At 44.4% G+C, this 20539-nt stretch overlaps 1 protein-coding gene across 2 annotated transcripts in view; it reads left to right on the plus strand.

The window, feature by feature from the left end:
• The first annotated feature begins 1381 nt into the window (after positions 1 to 1381).
• TRPM1 (transient receptor potential cation channel subfamily M member 1) overlaps positions 1382 to 20539 on the plus strand; it is a 125104-nt gene continuing 105946 nt past the window's right edge. Inside the window, exon 1 of one of the 2 annotated variants that reach the window (XM_082448499.1) lies at positions 1382 to 16576. In XM_082448499.1, the coding sequence (XP_082304625.1) occupies positions 16466 to 16576 (111 nt within the window). In that variant the 5' untranslated portion in view covers positions 1382 to 16465. The remainder of the gene's footprint in view (positions 16577 to 20539) is intronic. The other variant, XM_082448498.1, reaches the window with a different exon arrangement.

Genomic DNA, 20539 nt, shown 5'->3' on the forward strand with positions numbered 1-20539 from the left:
TGTTCATTGCTGTTAAAGTGCTTTTGATATGATTTGATTTCCTTTTGATTCATTTTTAGAGTTTCCATCTCTCTGCTTACATTACCCCTCTTTTTGCATGTTGTTCTTTTTTTTCCACTAGAGCCCTTAGTATGTAATCATAATTATTTTAAATTCCTAGTCTGCTGATTCCAAAATCTCTGCTGTTTCTGAGTCTGGTTCTGTTGTTTGTTTTGTCTCTTCAGACTGTTTTTCCTTGTCTGTTAGCATGCTGTGTAATTGTTTGTTGAAAGCCAGACATGTTATATTGGATAATAAGAACTGAGGTAAATACGACTTTAGTTTGAGGATTTATATTTATCTGGCTAGGAGTTACACTGTGTTTACTGTTTACTGTATCTGTAGGTGTCTGAGGCTTTACTTTCCTCTAGTGTCTTTCTTTTTTTGCTCTCCCTGTTGTCTTTGAGTTCCCTTGAAACTCCTTAGAGTCTGAGCCTTGCGGTTCACTCGGCTGTAACCCTATTATTATATAGGAGCCATGTTGTGGTGGTAAGGTACGGGGGTGGGGGGGGCGTGGGGGGAGCAGAGAAGCATCCTATCAACCTAAGATCAGGTCTCAGTCTTTTAGTGAGCCTGTGCCCCTGGGCTCTGACCTTCACAAAACGCTTCTCAGCGTTTTTTCTCCCACTTACACGAGAGAAGAAGACTGGAGGGGGTTGGAGTTGGGTATTTCCCTTTCCCCACATCGTTTAGGTTCTGACTAAGTAGCTTCCCTTGAGGGCAGATGGGGAACAGAAGGCCCTGGGCGTGTTTCAAAATGGATATGTTTCCTATCCTGCTGCCACAAGCATGGGGAGATTTTTCTCTGATCTTCACCATGAGAGCCTCATGGGGGTTCCTGGAGGTAATACTCACAAAATTGCGGGAGCCTCCTAAGACTGGGCCCCCTGGGGTTTTTAACTCTCAAGCTGGTCCAGTCTGCTTCCAGCAATTTGTCAATTACAGTTTAAGGTTTTCTAGCCTTTCCTGGGTGGTGGAGAGGGCAAGCTGGGGGACATGGGGGAGTCTGAAGTTGCATGTGTCAAATAAATTTGAACCAGGTCATCTCTGAGAGTCTGTGCACTTTGGATCAGTGACCCTACCTGCATAGATTTCATAATGGATGAAACTACGGGTAAATCATTCCCCCCAGCCATCCAAACTTAGCCTCAGAGCTTTTGCACTTAGAGATGAGACTATTTAGCTAAATTTATCTCTGGTCACTTTCATGGCTTTAGAAGGCTGTGATTCTCTGTACTTTCCTGTCTCTCCAGTTTTCTGGGTGTTATTTCCTATGACCTTGATTCTCTTACGGATTTAAGAAGATTTTTCTTGTTTTTTTTAAAAAAAATTAATTACTTTATTTATTTTTGACTGTGTTGGGTCTTCGTTTCTGTGCGAGGGGTTTCTCTAGTTGTGGCAAGCGGGGACCACTCCTCATTGCGGTGCGCAGGCCTCTCACTATCGTGGCCTCTCTTGTTGCAGAGCACAGGCTCCAGACGCGCAGGCTCAGTAGCTGTGGCTCACGGGCTCAGTTGCTCTGCGGCATGTGGGATCTTCCCAGACCAGGGCTCGAACCCGTGTCCCCTGCATTGGCAGGCATATTCTCAACCACTGCGCCACCAAGGAAGCCCAAGATTTTTCTTGTTGTAAGAGTGGGAGTGATTGGGACTTCCCTGGTGGCACAGTGGTTAAGAATCTGCCTGCCATTGCAGGGGACATGGGTTCGATCCCTGGTCTGGGAAGATCCCACATGCCACAGAGCAACTAAGCCTGTGCGCCACAACTACTGAGCCTGTGCTCTAGAGCCTGTGAGCCACAACTACTGAGCCATCATGACACAACTACTGAAGCCCGCGTGCCTAGAGCCCGTGCTCTGCAACTAGAGAAGTCACCGCAATGAGAAGCCTGTGCACTGCAACAAAGAGTAGCTCACACTCACTGCAACTAGAGAAAGCCCACGTGCAGCAACGAAGACCCAGTGCAGCCAAAAATAAAACATTAAAAAAGAAAAAAGAGTGGGAGTGATGACTTTCAACATCTTTACATATCCAAGCAGAAAACAGAAGTAATTTTCAAGTATTTAAATTCTGTATCTATTTTAACTCCCATGCGATATTACTGCTATTATTTTATATAGTTGTTATCCATGTAAATGTACACACACATGTACTATTTTCATTGTTCTTTATTCCTTTCTGCTCCATACTTCCATCTGTGATATTTTTAGTTCTCTCTGAAGAAAGCCCTTTGTAATTCTTTTAATATGTGCTTGTTATCTATAAGCCCTCTGTTACTCTTTGCCTGAAAATGATTATATTTTCCTTTCATTGTTGAAGGATATTTTTCTGGGCATAAAATTCTAGGCTGGCAATTGTTTCCTCTCAGCACTCCTAATAGATCACTTCATTCTCTTCTGACTTTCATTATTTCTGTGGAGAAATCAGCTGCCTTTTTTAGTAGCTGTCTGGTCTGTTGAAGCTAATCTGATTTTTTCTCTGCAAACTCTTAAGGTTTTCTCTTTGTCTGGTTTTCAGCAATTTCACTATAGTATGTCTAGATAAACATTTCTCTGTATTTATTTTGCTTGGAGTTGATTGGGATTCATAAGTTGTGGATTAATATCTTTTATCAGTTTGGAAAATTCTCCGCCACTATCTTTTCAGATGTTGTTTCTACTCTGCTTTTCTCTACTCCTTCTGGGATTCCCTATAAACACTGTGAGAACTTTTTATTGAATTCTCTGTCTTTTATCCTTTCTTCTATGTTTTCCTTACTTTTCTCTCTCCTACTCCATTCTGAATAATTTCTTCTAATTTGGCTTCCAATTCATTACTTCTCCCTTTAACTGGTCTAATATATTGTTAATCCAATCCATAGATTCTTAACTCCAGTTACTAAATTTTTCAGTTCTAAAATTTCTGGTTGGCTGCCTTTCTAAGCTGTTAAGGTACTTTTTATAGTTTTACACTTTCTGCAAAAATTTTAAACTTTGTCTTGATCATGTAAGGATTATTGCATTAAAGTCTGTATCTGGTAATTCCAATACATGGAACCCCTGGAGTTCTTTTCTATTGTCTGTTGTTTCTGCTAGTTCTTTTTCATGTTGTCATGTATCCCAAAGTGTCTGGTTATGTTTGGTTGTGTGCCATAAATTATATTTGAGAAATCATTTGTAGAAATAATTTGAGGCTTAGGATGATGCTATTTTCTTTCAGAGAGGATTTTCTTTCTTTTTTTTTTTTTTTTTTTCTCTCTCTCTCATGCACCTTGAGACATTAGCAATCTAGGATCACCTTAATTCAGTTGTAAGAATTGATATGCTTACCCACATAACACTAAGCTGGGCTGCAGTTCTTGTGCAAGCTATTTTACTCACCTTTATTTGCAGAGAACAGCTCTTCAAACTCCCAACCCAAAGCACAGGGAATTTACCATGGCCTCAACTGAGGTCTGACTGTCTGAGGATTCTGCTCAGCATTAAGGAGAAATGTCCCCAGTACAGGGAAGGATCCAGCCATTTCTCTTTCTCCAAAACTTTAATACTCAACAGGGAAATTCAGGCTAAATGCCTACCACAAAAGCTATCCAGGGATGGAGCAAGGGTAAATCCCAGCGTGAAGCTGGTGTGCCCAGTAGAGAGGCAGTGTGGCCGATTGGCTTAGAGCACAGCTCTGGAGTCTGACTGCTCCAGCTCTCATTCCTCAGCTGCCACTGACCAGCCGTGATGCCTTACACAAGCTGCCTAGTGTCATGGTGCCCTATTGTGCCTGATGTGTACAATGGAGATAGTTGCAGTACCTCCCTCATAATGTTGTTGTGAGTATTAAGAGTTAATTTCCACTTAACACTCATTACGGTGGCTATTAGTAAAAGACAAAAAACAAAGAAACAAAAAAACCCAGAAAACAACAAATTATTTTTGGTGTGGATATGGAGAAATTAGAACCCTTGTGCATTGTTGGTGGGAAAATAAAACAGTGCAGCTTCTATAGAAAACAACATGGCAGTTCCTCAAAAAGTTAAACATAAACTCATCATTTGATCCATCAGTTCCAGTTTTGGTTTATTTACACAGAAGAATAGAAAGCAGGGACACAAACAGGTATTTGTACACCAGTGTTCATAGCAGCATTATTTACAATAAAACAAAAGGCAGAAACAACTCAAATGTCCATCAGCAAATGAATGGACACCCGAAATGTGGTCTATATAAACAATGGACTATTTTTTAAAATATATTTTTAAAATTAATTAATTTATTTATTTTTGGTGCGTTAGGTCTTTGTTGCTGTGTGTGGGCTTTCTCTAGTTGCAGTGAGTGGGGGCTACTCTTCCTTGCAGTGCGCGGGCTTCTCATTGCGGTGGCTTCTCTTCTTGTGGAGCATGGGCTGTAGGCGCATGGACTTAAGTAGTTGTGCCTTGTGGGCTCAGTAGTTATGGCTCGCGGGCTCTAGAGTGCAGGCTCAGTAGTTGTGGTGCACAGGCTTAGCTGCTCCGTGGCATGTGGCATCTTCCCAGACCAGGGATCGAACCCATGTCCCACTGCATTGGCAGGCGGATTCTTAACCACTGTGTCACCAGGGAAGTCCCAACAATGGACTATTATTTCGCCTTAAAAAGGAAGGAAATTCTGACACATGCTACAACACAGATGAGCCTTGAGGATATTATGCTAAGTGAAATAAGCCAGATACAAAAAGAAAAATATTGTATGATTCCACTTAAATGAGGTACCCAGAGCCCTCAAAGTCATAGAGACAGAAGGTAGAATAGAAATTGCCAGGGGGTATGGGGGAAGGGAGAGTGAGTGAAAAAGTTCTGGAGTTGGATAGTGGTGATGGTTACACAACAAGTGAATGTACTTAATGCCATGGAACTGTGCACTCTAAAATAGTTAAAATTATAAATTTTATGTTGTATATAGTTTACCACAATAAAGTTTTACGTTAATTAATTTAGAGTGTTTTATAGGGGTGTAAAAATATGTTGGCTGTTATTAGCTATTCTGAGATGGGGACAAAGAGGAGGAGCACATGACAGTTCATCATAAAAGAGCCTCGGGGCTATTTGGACATGTCATGGAGAAGCCACCTGCTTCTCCTGTTTCCAGGTTAGAGTCTAGCCCATCCCCTGCAGCTTCCCAGACTACTAGGTCAGGCAACTTCCCACTTCCCCATGCCCCACGATGACCTGACACTAGGGCCATGGTTTCCAGAGTGGCAGAGCAGAACCCTCAGAAATATTTCCATTTCTAAACCTATACTCACATTTACTTGCACACACGTAAAAATCTTTATGTTAAATGCCCTGGCCAGCAGGGCATTTAACACTGAGGGGAGTACGTACCAGGCCCACGGGGACTCCTGGGCTATGATGATGTCCTGCCCGGGGTGGGGGAGCTCACGTCTGGCAGGGAGCGCTGGCCCGTGCACAATCGTTCCCATCCAAGGCGGAATGGAAGCTGCTAGGGAGCCAAGGACAGCACAGCCCCCAGGCTGGACCATCCAGGAAAGAGTGCGTCCTGCTGGACATGCTGCCTCCGCGTGGAGCCTGGCGCAGAAAGTGGGGCCCACGCTTCACGACATGCTGGATAAAACATCAAAGTCCAGGAAAGAGGAGGGAAGAAGGGCGGTCTGTAGATCCCTGCAGGGAAAGGGCAGAGTCAGCTGGTTTGATGGGGGTGGGAGCAGGACCGCAGAGGTGGGTTTGCACAGAATGCTGAGCACAACCAGTGTTCCTGCAGAGTGCCCTCCAGTGGCCACGGGACAGTCGCCAGAGCACCCTCTGTCCCTGGCTCTCTCCAGGTCCTGTCTGGCAGGGGGCTCAGGGGGCAGACCCTGGAGTCTGAGAGGGCAGGAGTCCACCTCCTCTTCCCCATGATTTAGCTGGGACACTTCTGTCAGGTACCATTCCCTAACTGGAGGTGGGCGAAAGTGTGTCACAGTGGGAGTGATTCGGACAGAACCCACATTGGGAGTTGAACCCACCTCACCAAAGCCAAGGGAGGTTTCAATAGGGACCATCAGCATCCCATCTCCATGGACCTCAGGGAGGCAGTTTGCTTCAATACAGAACAGTCATCAGCCCCTCAGACGGTTAACTGAGGGTGAGGCTTCCCAAACCCTTCCTTGTGACACTTTGGATCTGAGAAACATTCGCTGGTACTTCAGAAGAAAAGGGGGGATTCAGGGTCAGACAAGTTTGGGAAATGCTGGGTTACCTAAAAGCAAAGAGGTTTCTTCATTGTAGGACTTCTCAGAGCCTTTCACATCCTAACATGTGAATCTCTAAGAGGAAAATACAGTTTGCAGAGTGGCCCCAGTTAGTTCACGTGGGATTATTTTTTGAGAACATCCAAGCTCTGAGGAGCCCAGTTTAGAAATTTAGAGATTTTATTTTATTTTATTCCTGGGCAGCCTCAATTCTCTAAGAGCAGCATCTCCGAGTTAGGAGCCCCTCAAAGCAGATGACATTCCTCTTCATCCCAGTGACTTAAAAACAAAAGTTTAATTGGTACCTTGGGAGGAGGGAACTGGGCGTGACAGGAAGGAGAAACCTCAGCTAACGAAGTTTCCCAGCACTAGGGGAAATTTGGAACTCGTTGCTAACAAACTCTTTAGCCAGCATGTTTGTCATTTGCTTGCTTCTGAATCACCTGGGAAAGAAATGATGACCTGAAAAAGGTAGAATGATTCAGCCCTGAGAAAGAAGGAAATCCTGCCCCCCCCTTTTTTTTGACAACTCAGATGGACCTTGAGGGCATTATGGTAAGTGAAATAAGTCAGACAGAGAAAGACAAATACTGTATTATATCACTTATACGTGGAATCTTTAAAAGTTAAGCTTTTTTAGGCTCTCAGAGAAACAGAGTGATGATTACTAGGGGCTAGGTGGTGGGGAAAATGGGGAGAAGCTGGTCGAAGGGTACAAAGTTTCAGTTTAAGATAAACAAATTTGAGTATCTAATGTACAGCATGGTGATGATAGTAAAATACTGAGTCATACACCTGCATGTTAGGAAGAGAGTAGATCTTAAATGTTCTCACCACAAGAAAAGAAATGGTGACAGGGTGGAGATGGTAGCTAATACTATGGTGGTAATCATTTTGCAGTTTATCAATGTATCAGATCGACACTTGTACACCTAAAACTTACACAATGTTGTGTGTCAATCATATCTCAATAAAGCTGGAAAAAAATAAATGTAATATGAGACCTTGGAACAGAAAAAGAACGTTAGATTAAAAACTAAGGAAATCTGAATAAAGCATAATCTTTAGTTAGTAATAATATGTCAATGTTGGCTCATTAACAATATACCGTAGTATATATGCTACCATAGTAATGTATACCGCATATACACATTTATATCATAGTATAAATGGACCATAATAGTATGTTAATATTATTAGAAGAGTACAGGGGAGATGGAAACTGTCTATACTGTCTTCTCAATTTTTCTGTAAATCTAAAACTGTTTTTAAAAATAAAGTCTATTAAAAAAATTTTTTTTGAAGTAGAATGCTAGAATCTTTCCTGCTGTTTCCAGAACTGGCCCTTACCCACTGTAAGCTCTGTGCTCTCACACTGGCCACCTTCCTCCAGAGCAGTCCTGCCTGCTCAGAGACTTAAGGAGATTTTTTTTCAAGAGATTACAAATCAAAGACTTGTTCCTAATTAAAACAAGATTCAAGCAACAAGAGTACTCGATTCCCAGAACATTTTGTTTAAAGCTTTACTGAGATGTACAGGATGTTCCTAAATTTTTGTTTTGGTGCTTTTTTTTTTTTTTTTTTTTTTTGCTTCATCGGTTATTGCAACAAAATTGGGTAAAATCCAAATTTTAGTAGCTGTGAAGCGTCACTCAGAAGAGATGAGGCTGGTAGGAGATTATCTTGAACACCATTATGAGCTCTCCCTGTCCAATGAGATGTGAGGCGTGAGACAGAAATAACTTATGCTAAAAGAATCACTGGGAGATAAAAGGGGAACCTGGAGCTTCAGGAAGCCAGCTGTGCCTTCTCACATATGAGCCCTGAAAGATGCCTCAGAACACGGACACCCGTGACAAAGGAGAGCCCTGTGTGTAGAACGTGTCCGTGCTCTGAGGCATCTTTCAGGGCCCATCTGTGAGAAGGCACAGCTGGCTTCCTGAAGCTCCAGCTTCTCCTTTTATCTCCCAGAGATTCTGTGCTGATGCAGACCGCTGCTATAAACAAAGTCAGACAGAGGCAAAATGACTTCTTGTATGTTTCCTGCCCAAACCTCTCCTCAGAAACACAGACATCTCAAAGCAAGACAAGGTCACACTGACTTCCACATAATTGGACCCACATTTTGGGAGACTCGCCATCACTCCAGAGTGAAGATTAAAGAAGTATTAGCCACGGCGTTTGGAATTTGGAATAAGTGCCCTCCTCGGTCCCACCAGAGGGCAGAAGATTACATTCAGACATGTAGCGATTCCAACACTGTGATGCGGTGGGGCTTCTTACACGTGGGTGGTGGGCTTGCAGATGAACCAGATGTCAGGAATTTGGTAAGAAAGAAAACCAGCTAGGAAAATGCTCACTCCTCGGCACTTCCAGAAGCTCCAGCCTTGACCAGGCCAGCCCACAGCGGCACAAGGCACATTCCCTCTTTGCCCAGACTGGCCACCCCAGATCCTGACATTCACACCATTGTGAGACTCCTACAAAGCTTTGAGACAGTTGGTCATTTCCACGGCAAAATCACCAGCTTTCTTTTCACTGTAGAGATTATTCTGGAAACTAAAACGTAGTCAATGTTTGGCAGGGTTTTTCTGCCCATGGGCTTGTGATCCCAGGACACATCATCTGCCAACATTACAACATAACCCACTGAGAAGCCAAAAATAAATAAATAAAAGAGAAGAGAAAAAGAAAAAATGGAAAGAAAGCTCCCATGATCAAACAGGAAGCGGTTGTCCACTTGGGATCCTCCCGTTAGGCCTTCCATGGGAGGCTCTCTGGGCCTGTGTCCTGCACTGCAGAGTGGCCAGAACTCCAGCTTCCGCCAGCCTGCAGCTGCGTGGAGAGAAGGAGGGTGATGCGAAAAGGCTGCTGCCAATATTCAGCTACTGACCAGCCAGGCATCCTTTGGAGAGTGACCGACACATTTTGGCCAACTTGGTCCTTGAGGTTCACCAGGAAGACCCTCTGCCGGTCAGACAGGGAGAGGGAAGCTTCCCAGGCCTGCAAACCAAATGTCTGAGGATCTTCTTTCCCCCAAGTGGAAAAACTTACCTTGCTCTTCTGGCAGTCGGTGGAGGATTTCCAGAGCAGTGGAGGCAAAGTTTATGATGATCAAAGGCACTGATGAGCCTAGGAGTCTCGGCCTGATCTAGTTATCCATTTATTTATTTTTATGATTATCCTTGATCACAACACCAAAGATTTTCAGTTCTGCTCTAGCCTTCCTCATGTGTAAAGGCATTGTTCGATGAAATGTGAGTTTAATTTACAAAGCAAATGTATTTGTTTAATATATCTACCACTTTAGCTTCTTTATTTCAGAGATTCTGCTGATGGGGTCACTTACAAGTCAACACCATCTGGTTTTAAAATTTATGTAAAAAATTCAGAAATATGGAAAGTGGATGCTCACCCCTGCAGCCGATCCCAGGAGGAGTATAGTTTGCCACACAGATATAAGTCCTGCCTCAAATGAGACTTTGAGAAGGAAGGTATTTGGAACAGGGCCTCCAGGTCAGGATTCACAAACCTTTTGCTTGGCCAGTGCTGGTCCGAGCCCTCGGCACTCCCCAGGGCTCTCCTACCTGCCCTCACGTCCCAGCCTGGTCTTCTCCTTTCCCTCCCTCCCCATCACCTGTCCTAGCCTGGGACCCATGCTCCAGTCCACAGGGCCTGCTGGCCTGCCTGCAGACCTCCTGTATCCCACCTCCAGCTCTTTGCCTAAAGCGCCTCCTTTCAAATCTGCCACCTGGACTTGCACCCGAACTACATGCCCAGATGAAGCAACCCCCGCTTCTTTTAACAAGTTCTCTCTCCTTTCATATTTTCCTGTGGCTTGGCAAGTGTGATTAGAAAGCATTCCATGGCCTGCCTTGTATTCCAGTGTGTCGGTGTCGGTGCCATCTCCCCCATTAGCCTGTGAACCTTGGGAGCCATGTCTGAGCCATTCCCACATCTCTGCACAGCATAGAAGAGGCGATGTCAGTGGTGAATTCAGTCAAGTGGACAGAGAATATCAAGGAAGCAAGAGGCCAAGGCGAGTAAGTAAAGTTAAGAGACATATGTGACAAACTGGGGGTAAATATCTGCCACTTTATCATAGTCACAAGCTTGCCATCTTTAATATATATGAACAAGATTTAAACATAGAGGAAAGAACCCTATAAAAATGATCAGGGGATGTGGAAAGTTCACAGAAACAGAATGCAGGTGGCCCTTAAACATGGAAAGATGCCCAGACTTACTCATACTAATATAAATGCACATTAAAACTACACTGGGGGCTTCCCTGGTGGTGCAGTGGTTAAGAATTCGCCTGCCAATGCGGGGGACATGGGTTCGAGCCCTGGTCCGGGAAGATCCCACGTGCCGCGGAGCAACTAAGCCTGTGCGCCACAACTACTGAGCCCACATGCCACAACTACTGAAGCCCTTGCACCTAGAGCCTGTGCTCTGCAACAAGAGAAGCCACCGCAATGAGAAGCCCATGCACCGCAACGAAGAGTAGCCCTCGCTCGCCGCAAAAAGAGAAAGCCCGCGCACAGCAATGAAGACCCAACGCAACCATAAATAAATAAATAAAAATATTTTTTTAAAAACTACATTGACCTACAGACATCTAGTAGAACACTCCACCCAACAGCAAGAGAATACACATTCTTCTCAAGTTCACATGGAACATTCACCAGGATAGACTATATGCTAAGCCTATGTAAGTTTAAAAGGATTGAAATCATACAAAGTATGTTCTCAACCACAGTGGAATTAAATTAGAAATGAATGACAGAAAGAAATATGAGAAATTCACAAACATGTGGACCTTAAACTATATACTCCTAAGTAACCAGTGGGCTAAAGATGTCACATGAAAAATTAGAAACTACTTTAAGATGAACAAAAGTGAAAGCACAACATACTAAAACTTATGGGATGCAGTTAAAGCAGTGCTCAGGGGGAAACTGATAGCTATATTAATAATGAAAGACCTCAAATCAATAATCCAACCTTCAGCTTTGGAAAACTAGAAAAAGAAGAGCAAACTAAACCCGAATCAAGTAGAAGAAAGGAAATAAGACTAGAGTAGAAAGAAATAAAATACAGAATAGAAAAAACAGTAGAAGAAATCAATGAAACCAAAAGTTGGTTCTTTGAAAAGATCAACAAAATTGATAAATCAGCTAGACTAACCAAGAAATAAAGAAGACTCAAGTTAGTAAAATCAAGAATGAAAGACAGGATACCACTACTGCTTTTCTAGAAATAAAAAGGATTTTAAGGGAATACCATGAACAACTACATGCCAACAAATAAAAAACCCAGATGTAATGGACAAATTCCTGAAAAGACACAAATTATTGAAACTGGCTCAAGAAGAAATAGAAAAATCTGAATAGATCTATAAAAAGTAAAGAGATTGAACTATTAATTTTAAAATTTCCCACAAAGAAAACCCCAGGCTCAGATGGTTTCGCTTGTAAATTCCACCAAACTTGTAAAGAAGAATTAATACCAATCTTTCACCAGCTCTTACAGAAAATAGAAGAGGGAGGACATTCCCCAAGTCATTCTATGAAGCCAGGATTACCCTGATACAAAAACCAGACAAGAGCATCACAAGAAAAGAAAACTATAGACCAAAACTCTACTGAGACACCATTTCTGAATAAGATTGGCAAAAAACCCAAAAGTTTAACAGCACATTCTGTAGACAAGGCTGCAGGGAAACAGAACTCTCATAAAATGCTCGTGGAAATGCAAGATGGTACAACCTCCATGGAGGGGGATTTTGCAATATTAGCAAAATTACACGTGCATTTACCCTTAATCCCAGTAATCTCACCGTTAGGAAGCTAGAGATGACTGGCAAAATGCAAAAGGAACGTGACAAGGCTTTTTGTTGCTATGTGATTTCTAAAGACCAAAACCCACTTAAGTGTCCATCTGGTTGAATCAATTTTCATCCATTCACTCAAGGATCTGGGCTACGCAGCTACAAAAAGAAATGAGATACGGCTAAGCAATCCCCAGGAAAAGTGGAGAAGTGCAAAAAAGCAAGGTGGGAATAAGTGTGTAAAGTCCTCTACCATTTATGTGAAAAAGATACATGTATCTACATAGACACAGAATTAATATTATATACTAATACTCTAAAGCAGACAGATTAAAACAAAAAAAATGTTTTAAAGTTTAATCGTGGGGAGATACTAAAGTTTACTAGGGGAGAGATAGAAATAGTAGCCAGACACTTCTAAATAAATCTTGTTTGCAGTTTTGACTTTGCAATAATGTAAATGTTTTATATAATTATAAAACAAAATTAAATTGAAAAGCCAATTTCTAAAAATCCAAGGGAAAATTCCGTAAGTGAACCCAATTGTGTATAATGTGTGCAGAGTGACCACACAGGGCAGAATCATTTTAAGTGATTAAAAAACCCTCATGTGATATACCTCAGGCCAAAAAGAACAACAAAACAATGTTTAAAACTGCTTTCAGTAATTGTATTGTTCGTGGTAATATTGGTATTGTTGCTCTGAAACTATACCTAGGATAAAGCAAAAGAGAAATTGTGTTAATGTCATTAGGATAAGACAGCATAAATGAAAAGAGACATAAATATAAAATCAATGACTTTAAGTAAAATCAGTTTCTAAAATCTGAATTGGAAATTATCAGTATGATCATGATGCATTTTCTTTTATATATTATATAAGTTAATATAAATTGCATATATAAATGTATATAAATTATATATTTATATTATATAAACTGTTTATATTATATATTTATATATACATAAACTTCATAGTTCTGACTACTGAAAAGACCTAGAAAAAATTCAATTCAGAAGCGGATACTGGTTTCTAAATACCACTTCCCACTAAAAAGAACCATGGCTCCTTGGAGGAATAGCCAAGTCCAGGTCTAGGGGAAGAAATATACAAGATGAGCCCGATAGCAAGGAACTTCTCAGATGCTCCTGGTGTCATGCCAGAAGGATTCCGGAGCCCATGTGAGATTGGGACAATTCACAACAGTAAGGAAACAGTAAAGGAAATTAGTGTTGTGGATTGAAACGCATCAAGTATGTTTCAATCTATGAATTCACACTGACAAGCTGGAAAAAGAAACATGTTAGTCACCTTGAGAGGGTGCCAGAGAACCAACTCATTACTCTGGAAATGGAAACCTTTTCCCTGCCTTTCCTGTGTGAACGGTGCTAACCGACGTAGTCAGGGGAAGCTTCTCGTAGATGAATTCTACAAGAATAGAATAAACAAGGCTAATAAACGAGGCAGGGATGGTGGAATGAGGTCACCATCTTGCAAGTCTAGTGATGTCCAGGCTGTAGGCCATCGCCATCAAGGTCCGCTGACCTCACCGAAGGGAGAAAAGCGACATTAGGTGGAAGGACCAACACCACCCGTGAGTCTTGCCAGGAAGTCCTCCCTGGATCGGAACAGGCTTCGAGATCTCACTGTTGGTAGGGAAATGCAGGGGACAGAGGACCAGGAGAAAAACATCATGGGCTTGTCTCCGAGTCTCCTTGGAGGGAACCCAAACCAAGACCCCCCAGACAGAGTGTGGGCGCTGCCTCCACCCGGGGCGCCCCTGCCGCCTTCTCAGGGGTCCACCCTGCAGGGACGCAAGGTCACTGTCCCCATGCCCCTCACCAACTGTGACCCTGTGACCGCAGGCAAGCTGCTCACTTCCTCAGAGCCGCGGTGTCCTCATTCCTCACCCAGGAGAAGAAGTACGCCCACCTCTGAGGCCGGGTGACGACTGAGTGGATTAATTCACAGACTGCAGACCTGGTACCACTTAACTACCTGCCCAATGCTTCTTCCCCGTCGCTGGTCTTGGTGCCGTTGTCATTGGCTCAGACGGCTCCCTGGACATGTAATAATCCTCACACACTAAGAGCCTGTCCACAGTTCTTGTGCATCGTTCCCAAGCACCGGGTCATTGCAGGTGCCATACAAGGAGGAGACCCCCCCCCCAAGAATGGGGCTGCTGCCCAGGATCCCCTGCCCCCTGCAGCCCTGGCTCAGCGCCTGCCAACAGGAATATAATATGAGCCACAGCGGTGAGCCCCAGAGGTCTTTTCAAATCTTCTAGTAGTCACTTTTTAAAAAAGTAAATAGAAGCAGGTGAAAAAAATTAATAATACATTTTATTCAGAAAAAAAACCAGATTGCAAATTTTTTTTTACAGAGAAAAAATCACATATATTTCTATTAACATAACCTGTTAGCATATTATATTCCTTTCTGGTCTTTTTTTCTCAAAGTATATTTTTACAGTTAGAATCAAACTGTACATAAAATTGACTCCTACTTTCCTTCTAGGATTAATCATATTGAAAATTAATATATTGAAATAAAATATATTAAAATACTAATAATATATTTTTTAAATAATACATTATTTTCAACCCCAAACATCCAAAATATCATTTCAACATGCAATGAGTAAAATATATTATCACCAGTCTTGGCCATCCCATGTTTTTTATGTTCAGAGCACATCTCAGTGTGGACCAGCTGCATTTCAAGTGCTCGGTCACGAGGCAGACGGGGCTCAGGCCACCGTGTTGCACGTGGCAGTCCCAGGGTGCCAGCCCCAGGAAGGAGGGGGGCTGTCTTGCAGAGTTCTGGGGATCCCATTCTCTCTGCGTTATCTGACCCTGAGAAGGGGTCTATGTGACAAGTAACAGTCGTGTCCACTGGCTGGAGAGGCACTTACTGGCCAGCTGGGATGGGGCTGTCCTTGGCACTGACCACGTGGCTTCACGCTTTGTAACCATGGTGGGGCCCCTCCCGTGGGGCCTCCCTGGCCGCTCCCAGTCTGGTTCCTGATGTCCCAGGAACGCCCTGCATCAGTAATTCTGCCTTGACCATGCAGTCAGACCTACAGCCACTTACAGCATCGCCTCTGCCCCCGAGGGACCTCTGCTAAAAGCCATGAGTCTATCAGGCCTGCAGAGCCATCACCAGTTTATAAGGCAAACAACCCTGCTGCTGGGCCAGAGCAGCGGCTGGGCAGGCGGACACTGCCAGGCTCACTCCCAGGCTGTGCACCGGCAAAGCACGGCGGAAGTCACACTTCATCCCCCGCAACCCGCATGCACCCACTCTGCTGGGACAAGGTTGTCAGCCTTTGGTGGGCAAAGACCTGAGAGAAGCTGCTGAAAGCAAAGGATGGACCCCCTCCCCAGAAAATGGCCCAGCCCCCCTGCCCAATCCTGCATCCACCTGCAGAATTCAGAGGCTCCCCGAGCCCCTGGGCATGCCCCATGTGTGGGTACGACCTCCTGCAGCTTGCAGTGGGGACTGGTCCCAGGCTCAGGCTGCAGCCCCTGGGCTCTATGGGGTGCACACGACAGCCGGGGCCAGTCAGGCTCCTCCCCGCCTCACAGGCTCTCTGAGTAAGCAGCCACTTGGCTCACATGAGCCTCAGTCTCCTCATCTGTAAAATGGAAACTGCCCTAACGGCCCGTGGGTCCAGCCTGTCTGCATCTCTGTCCCTTCCTTGATGAGGGAGGCAGCCCAGGCCAAGGAGACTAGGAGGTGAGGGGCTGGGGGGTGACTCCCCTGCGTGGAGGGTCATGTAAGGGAGAATTTCAGGGTTTGGATTTCTTCTTTCCTGCCAGGCTGAGAAAGCTCACTGATCACTGGCCTAACCATGCGTATCATTATAGCAAACCCCAAAAGCTCTCCTCAGGGCGGTTTTGGGGTGACTATGGATACAGGTCACTCAGGCTGCTGATGGAGTGGGGACCATGGGTCTTAGGGGAGCCTAGACAAGGATGACAGTCACATGGGACTCATGCTGCCCTCGCACTGGAGTTCACCTCAACCTCTGGTCTAGCTTCAGATGATCTGAAAAGGATTAGGAATGATTAGTGCCATGTGCTGCCTTCCCCCAGCTCCCCAGGGCTGGGCACCGCCCGCCTGACGAAGGGCTTCTGAAAGAACCGTTTTGTCCAATTGTCTCAATTATGCAAATAGTGCTGACATTTCTAGCTGAAGGGCTGGTTGGGGGAGGGTCACTTCAAAGGGAAAGCTCTCGCTCCCCTCCCCTCCCCCCCAGATCCCAAGGCTGCTTTTGTGGGATCCCCCATTGAGCAGCCTGGCGGGGTTTGGTCATGGTTTCCTTTCCAGGCCTGGGAGCAAGGTCACGAGACTGTAGCCTCATGGGGATCATGAGGGCTCAGCATAGGGGCTCACATGCTCTTCCTGCGGATGTCCCCACTTAAAGGGTGGGCCCTCCTCAGCCATCCTCCTGCCTGGCCAGAGGAGGAGGCCGGCTGCACCCTCTCCACCCCGCTGCTGCGGCAGGTAAGCTCCGGTGTGGGTAAGCTCAGGCTGGCTGGACAAGGTCATGTGGGAATGGCCAATGAATCCATGCTCCCTGAGGGGACAGGCCCCTTGTAGCTGGCCATCACCAGGCTTCAGCATCTAAATGCAGGTGCCGGGGGTCTGCTGAGAAGCCCCCAGCTCCAGGGCTCAGCCTCCTGGCCTCTCAGTCCCTAGCACCTCCACTCTTGCTTCCCGGAGAATGTGAGTCTTCCCGAGAGCCTCCGAGAGCACTGAAGTTCCTGGCATTTATCAGCCGATATTTCAACTGTTAGTTAAAACCTCAGGGGAAAGACTGATTCGGCTGTGAAGAGAGGTGGAGATTCCTTCTCAGCGCCAGGGGCAGTGGGAGCTGGTTTGTGGAAGGCAGTTGAGCAGTAGGTGCCCAAGTCCAACAATTTCATGTCTAGGGATCCATCCTAAGGAAATAATCCTAAAGGAGTAATGTAAATATAAGCCAACATTCTAGAGCGTTGTTCACTACAGTCAGACATAGGAAACAATCCAAATGCCCCAAATAGAGGGTTGGGCACATAAATCATGGTCTATCCACAGGATGAAATGTAATGTAGTCACTTTTTAAATGACAGAGAGGAATGCATAATGACAATGTAGGATGATCATATTTTTCATTACACACATACACACACACAGACACATCTAATCTATTCATAGGAAAAAGCCGAGGAGTACATTGAAATGTTAGCCATTATTTTAGATGAAGGCTGTATGCATGATGTTTATTTATTCCTTTGTACATTTCTTTTTCTTTTACTTTAACAATATTCTATAACAAATACATTTTCCTTTTGTTACCAGAAGTTGTATCTTTTTTTTTTTTAACCTTAGCAAATATAAGCAGAAATAGTGGGGATGTGGGGAAGGATGAAAATATTCACAGGAATTGTTCCTGGTTGACCAGGGATAGGAGATGAGAATAAAACAGGGGAGAGAGGTCGGGAGAAAAAAGACAAGACAAATTTACTCTGTCTGAATTAAGTATTTAGGGAGGAATTAAGAAGGGAGATAGGCCTCTCTGGGAGTGGACTTGAATAATATGGGTTTGATTTTGGGGAAGAGTTGTCTTTGGGAATGTTCGCCAAATTACATTTTGCAAACCATCACGCAGCAGTTTTAATTCATGGCGTTTGCAGTGATATTTGTAGCATAAAGTGGTTGCTCTCTGCCGTGTATTTTAGGCCCCAGAAAATGTAATTGGAAACATCAATGAATGTTGAGGGTGTTGCTGTCATTGTTTATGTTTTATTGGTTATTTTCCAGGAAAAGTCTGGGATTTTGTTTGGTTTGGCTCTTTGCAACCTCATTTATTTGCTTTGCAAAGTTGATAAGTACAAGACACAGAATGACTCTCAGGCATCTTAAGTGGTTAGTTGTCATTCTGAACTAAGTGAAAACAAAACAGACTTTCTATTAACTTACAATCCTCTCAACTTGGAGCGTTAGGTATTTTTAGAAAATTCTCTTTTGCTTTGTTTGAAAATGTTTTCAAGACGTCCTATAATTCTGTATGCGTGTGCGTGCACGCATGCGTGTGTGTGTGTGTGTAAGTTCTGGACGTGGGAACATAGAAGCCCTCAACCAGGGGACTAATTGGACCCAGTCTCTGACCTAGAGATTAATGGGGTTCAACATCTTAACACCTCCATTAAAAAGACAGTCGCTGATTCACTTTGTTATACAGCAGAAACTAACACAACATTGTAAAGCAGTTATACTCCAGTAAAGATGTTAAAAAAAAAAAAAGTCACCAGGGATACGTTGATACACAGAAGGATCTTACCTGCCCCTCTTTTTCTAGCTTTAATATTAGACTCAGCAGTCAGTGAATGAATGACAGCATCCATTGGGAGCAACCAGGGTCCAGGAAACGGCTGGTGCATTGCCCCAGACATACATCACACACAGCAACAAGTTTCCTAGGATCCCATAGAAAGCACTACTATAATTTATCTTTCCGTTTTCCAGAAACTGTGTCTTCAATTGCTATCCAAGGAGGGGGGAAGAATGCATTTATTATGCTAGAGATGCTTAAAGAAAACTAGCTAATGTCAGCCCACAGAACTCCCATCCGCAGCTGCTGGGGGCTTCTTGTTGCTGGGTGCCTCCCCCCACTGCTTCTGGCTGTCACCCCCCTGGTCTGCCTTCTCCATGAACATGGGGAGGACAGAGTGTCCCACTTCTGTTCCCCAAGGGTTGGTCATGCTTGATATGCCCCAAGGTAAAGGTAATGCTGAATTAGCGGATGGCCTCTCTCCATGGGCCATGGCCTCCGTGGAAACAGGGCATCAGAGCGGGCAAATTCATCAGGCATGGTGAGGTAGAAAGCATGCCGGCCAGAGAGCATGACAACAGCATTCTTTTTCGTTTGTTACTAGTTGTAAAGGTGATATATGAATATGTAAAGTTTTACAACCATGTGGAAGAGCCAAGTATAGGTCCTTCTTCAAACACTTCTCCTAATCCACCCCCCACTGCTGACCACGCTTGGTGGTTTGATGTCCGTCATTCTGGACTAGGGCTGCCCGATCACCTGGGGCACAGACATCATTTTACATGGTAGAGTAGCTGCATCCAAAAAAGGTGAAGCAATGTCAAAATAAGTGAAATTAATATAAAAACATATTTAACTCAATATATCCCCAATATTATCATTTCAATATGTAGTCAACATAAAAAGCACATTAGTGAGATACTTTGTGTCTTTTTTTGAATACAAAGTCTTCAAAATCCAGCCAAACATCTTTTCTTTTTGAGGTCTAATGTTAGACATAGCAAATGGTAGTTTGCTGTTTTACACTTGAACTCACAGCACATCTCAACTCAGACCGGGCTGGATTTCAGATGCCCAATAAGCCACATGTAGCCATTGGCTACCATGTTGGATTCTAGACGTTTACATCTCAAGGTTGGTTCTTGCACAGCTGGATAGTACCAGAAAGATCTTACTACAACGTTTTTTCGATTCATAATAGAGACAGTTACACTTTAGAACTTAAGAGTTCTACTTTAGTCTCTTTAATAGGTGCATGATTTGGTCCATCATAATTGGTTCAACCAGTCCCCAATGTAGATGAATAAAAAATTGGTGCTTTCCAATTTTTCACTCAGTTCAGAAGATACTGCAACAAACACCCATATATGGCCTTGTACACGTAAAGGTATTTCCAGATAACAGGCCCCTGGAAGTGGGTGTGCTGGTCAAAGGTGTGTGACTGAACTCTGACAGATGCTGTCCCACTCTCTTCCAAACACATGCTGCCAGAGGGACGCTGGCTCTCAGCCAGACTGGCCCCCAACTGGCCTTGGGGTTTGGACCTCAGTCCCCTTAAAACCAAAGTAAAACCTAAGGGTTGGCTTAAACACCCCTGAGTTCCTGAATGCCCGGCTCCATGGCTGTCATGGTGGTGGTTCCAGCCCATCCGTTCGGCGCATAGAGTGGTATGTGGGTGAGAGGTGCCCGCGTCACCTTCAGCAGGGCTGGCTTGGAGGGCAGGTGAGCAAAACAAGCTCCACACCACCTTGACTGAGGTCAGAAGACAACACTCAGCGAAGACCCTAACTCTGTTATTTGTACAATTACGATTACACTAATTCTTATTGATGTGGGATCATGTATTAAGTGTTGCCACAGCAAAGAGGCAGCGGGGCAAGGGAACAGCCCAGGCAGGCTGGCTCCTCAGTTGGCAGCCTTGGGCATGCCTCCTGACGGCATGGTATCCCGTACCCTTCCCCACCCCGGGGGCCCCAGCTCACACCACAGTCCCTGAGGGAATAGGAGTGCTGGCTACCCAGGAGCCGACACCTCACAGGTCTACGGCCTGGGTCTGTGTTCACGCATGCCACCCATGCTGTGGGCATCCTCACGGGTCCCGAGAATCCTGGGAGAGGAAGCCCGGGGGCCAGGAACCTGGAGGGGCTGTGAAG

Source organism: Balaenoptera physalus, assembly GCF_965194825.1.
Source record: "Balaenoptera physalus genome assembly, chromosome: 2".
Lineage (NCBI taxonomy): Eukaryota > Metazoa > Chordata > Mammalia > Artiodactyla > Balaenopteridae > Balaenoptera > Balaenoptera physalus.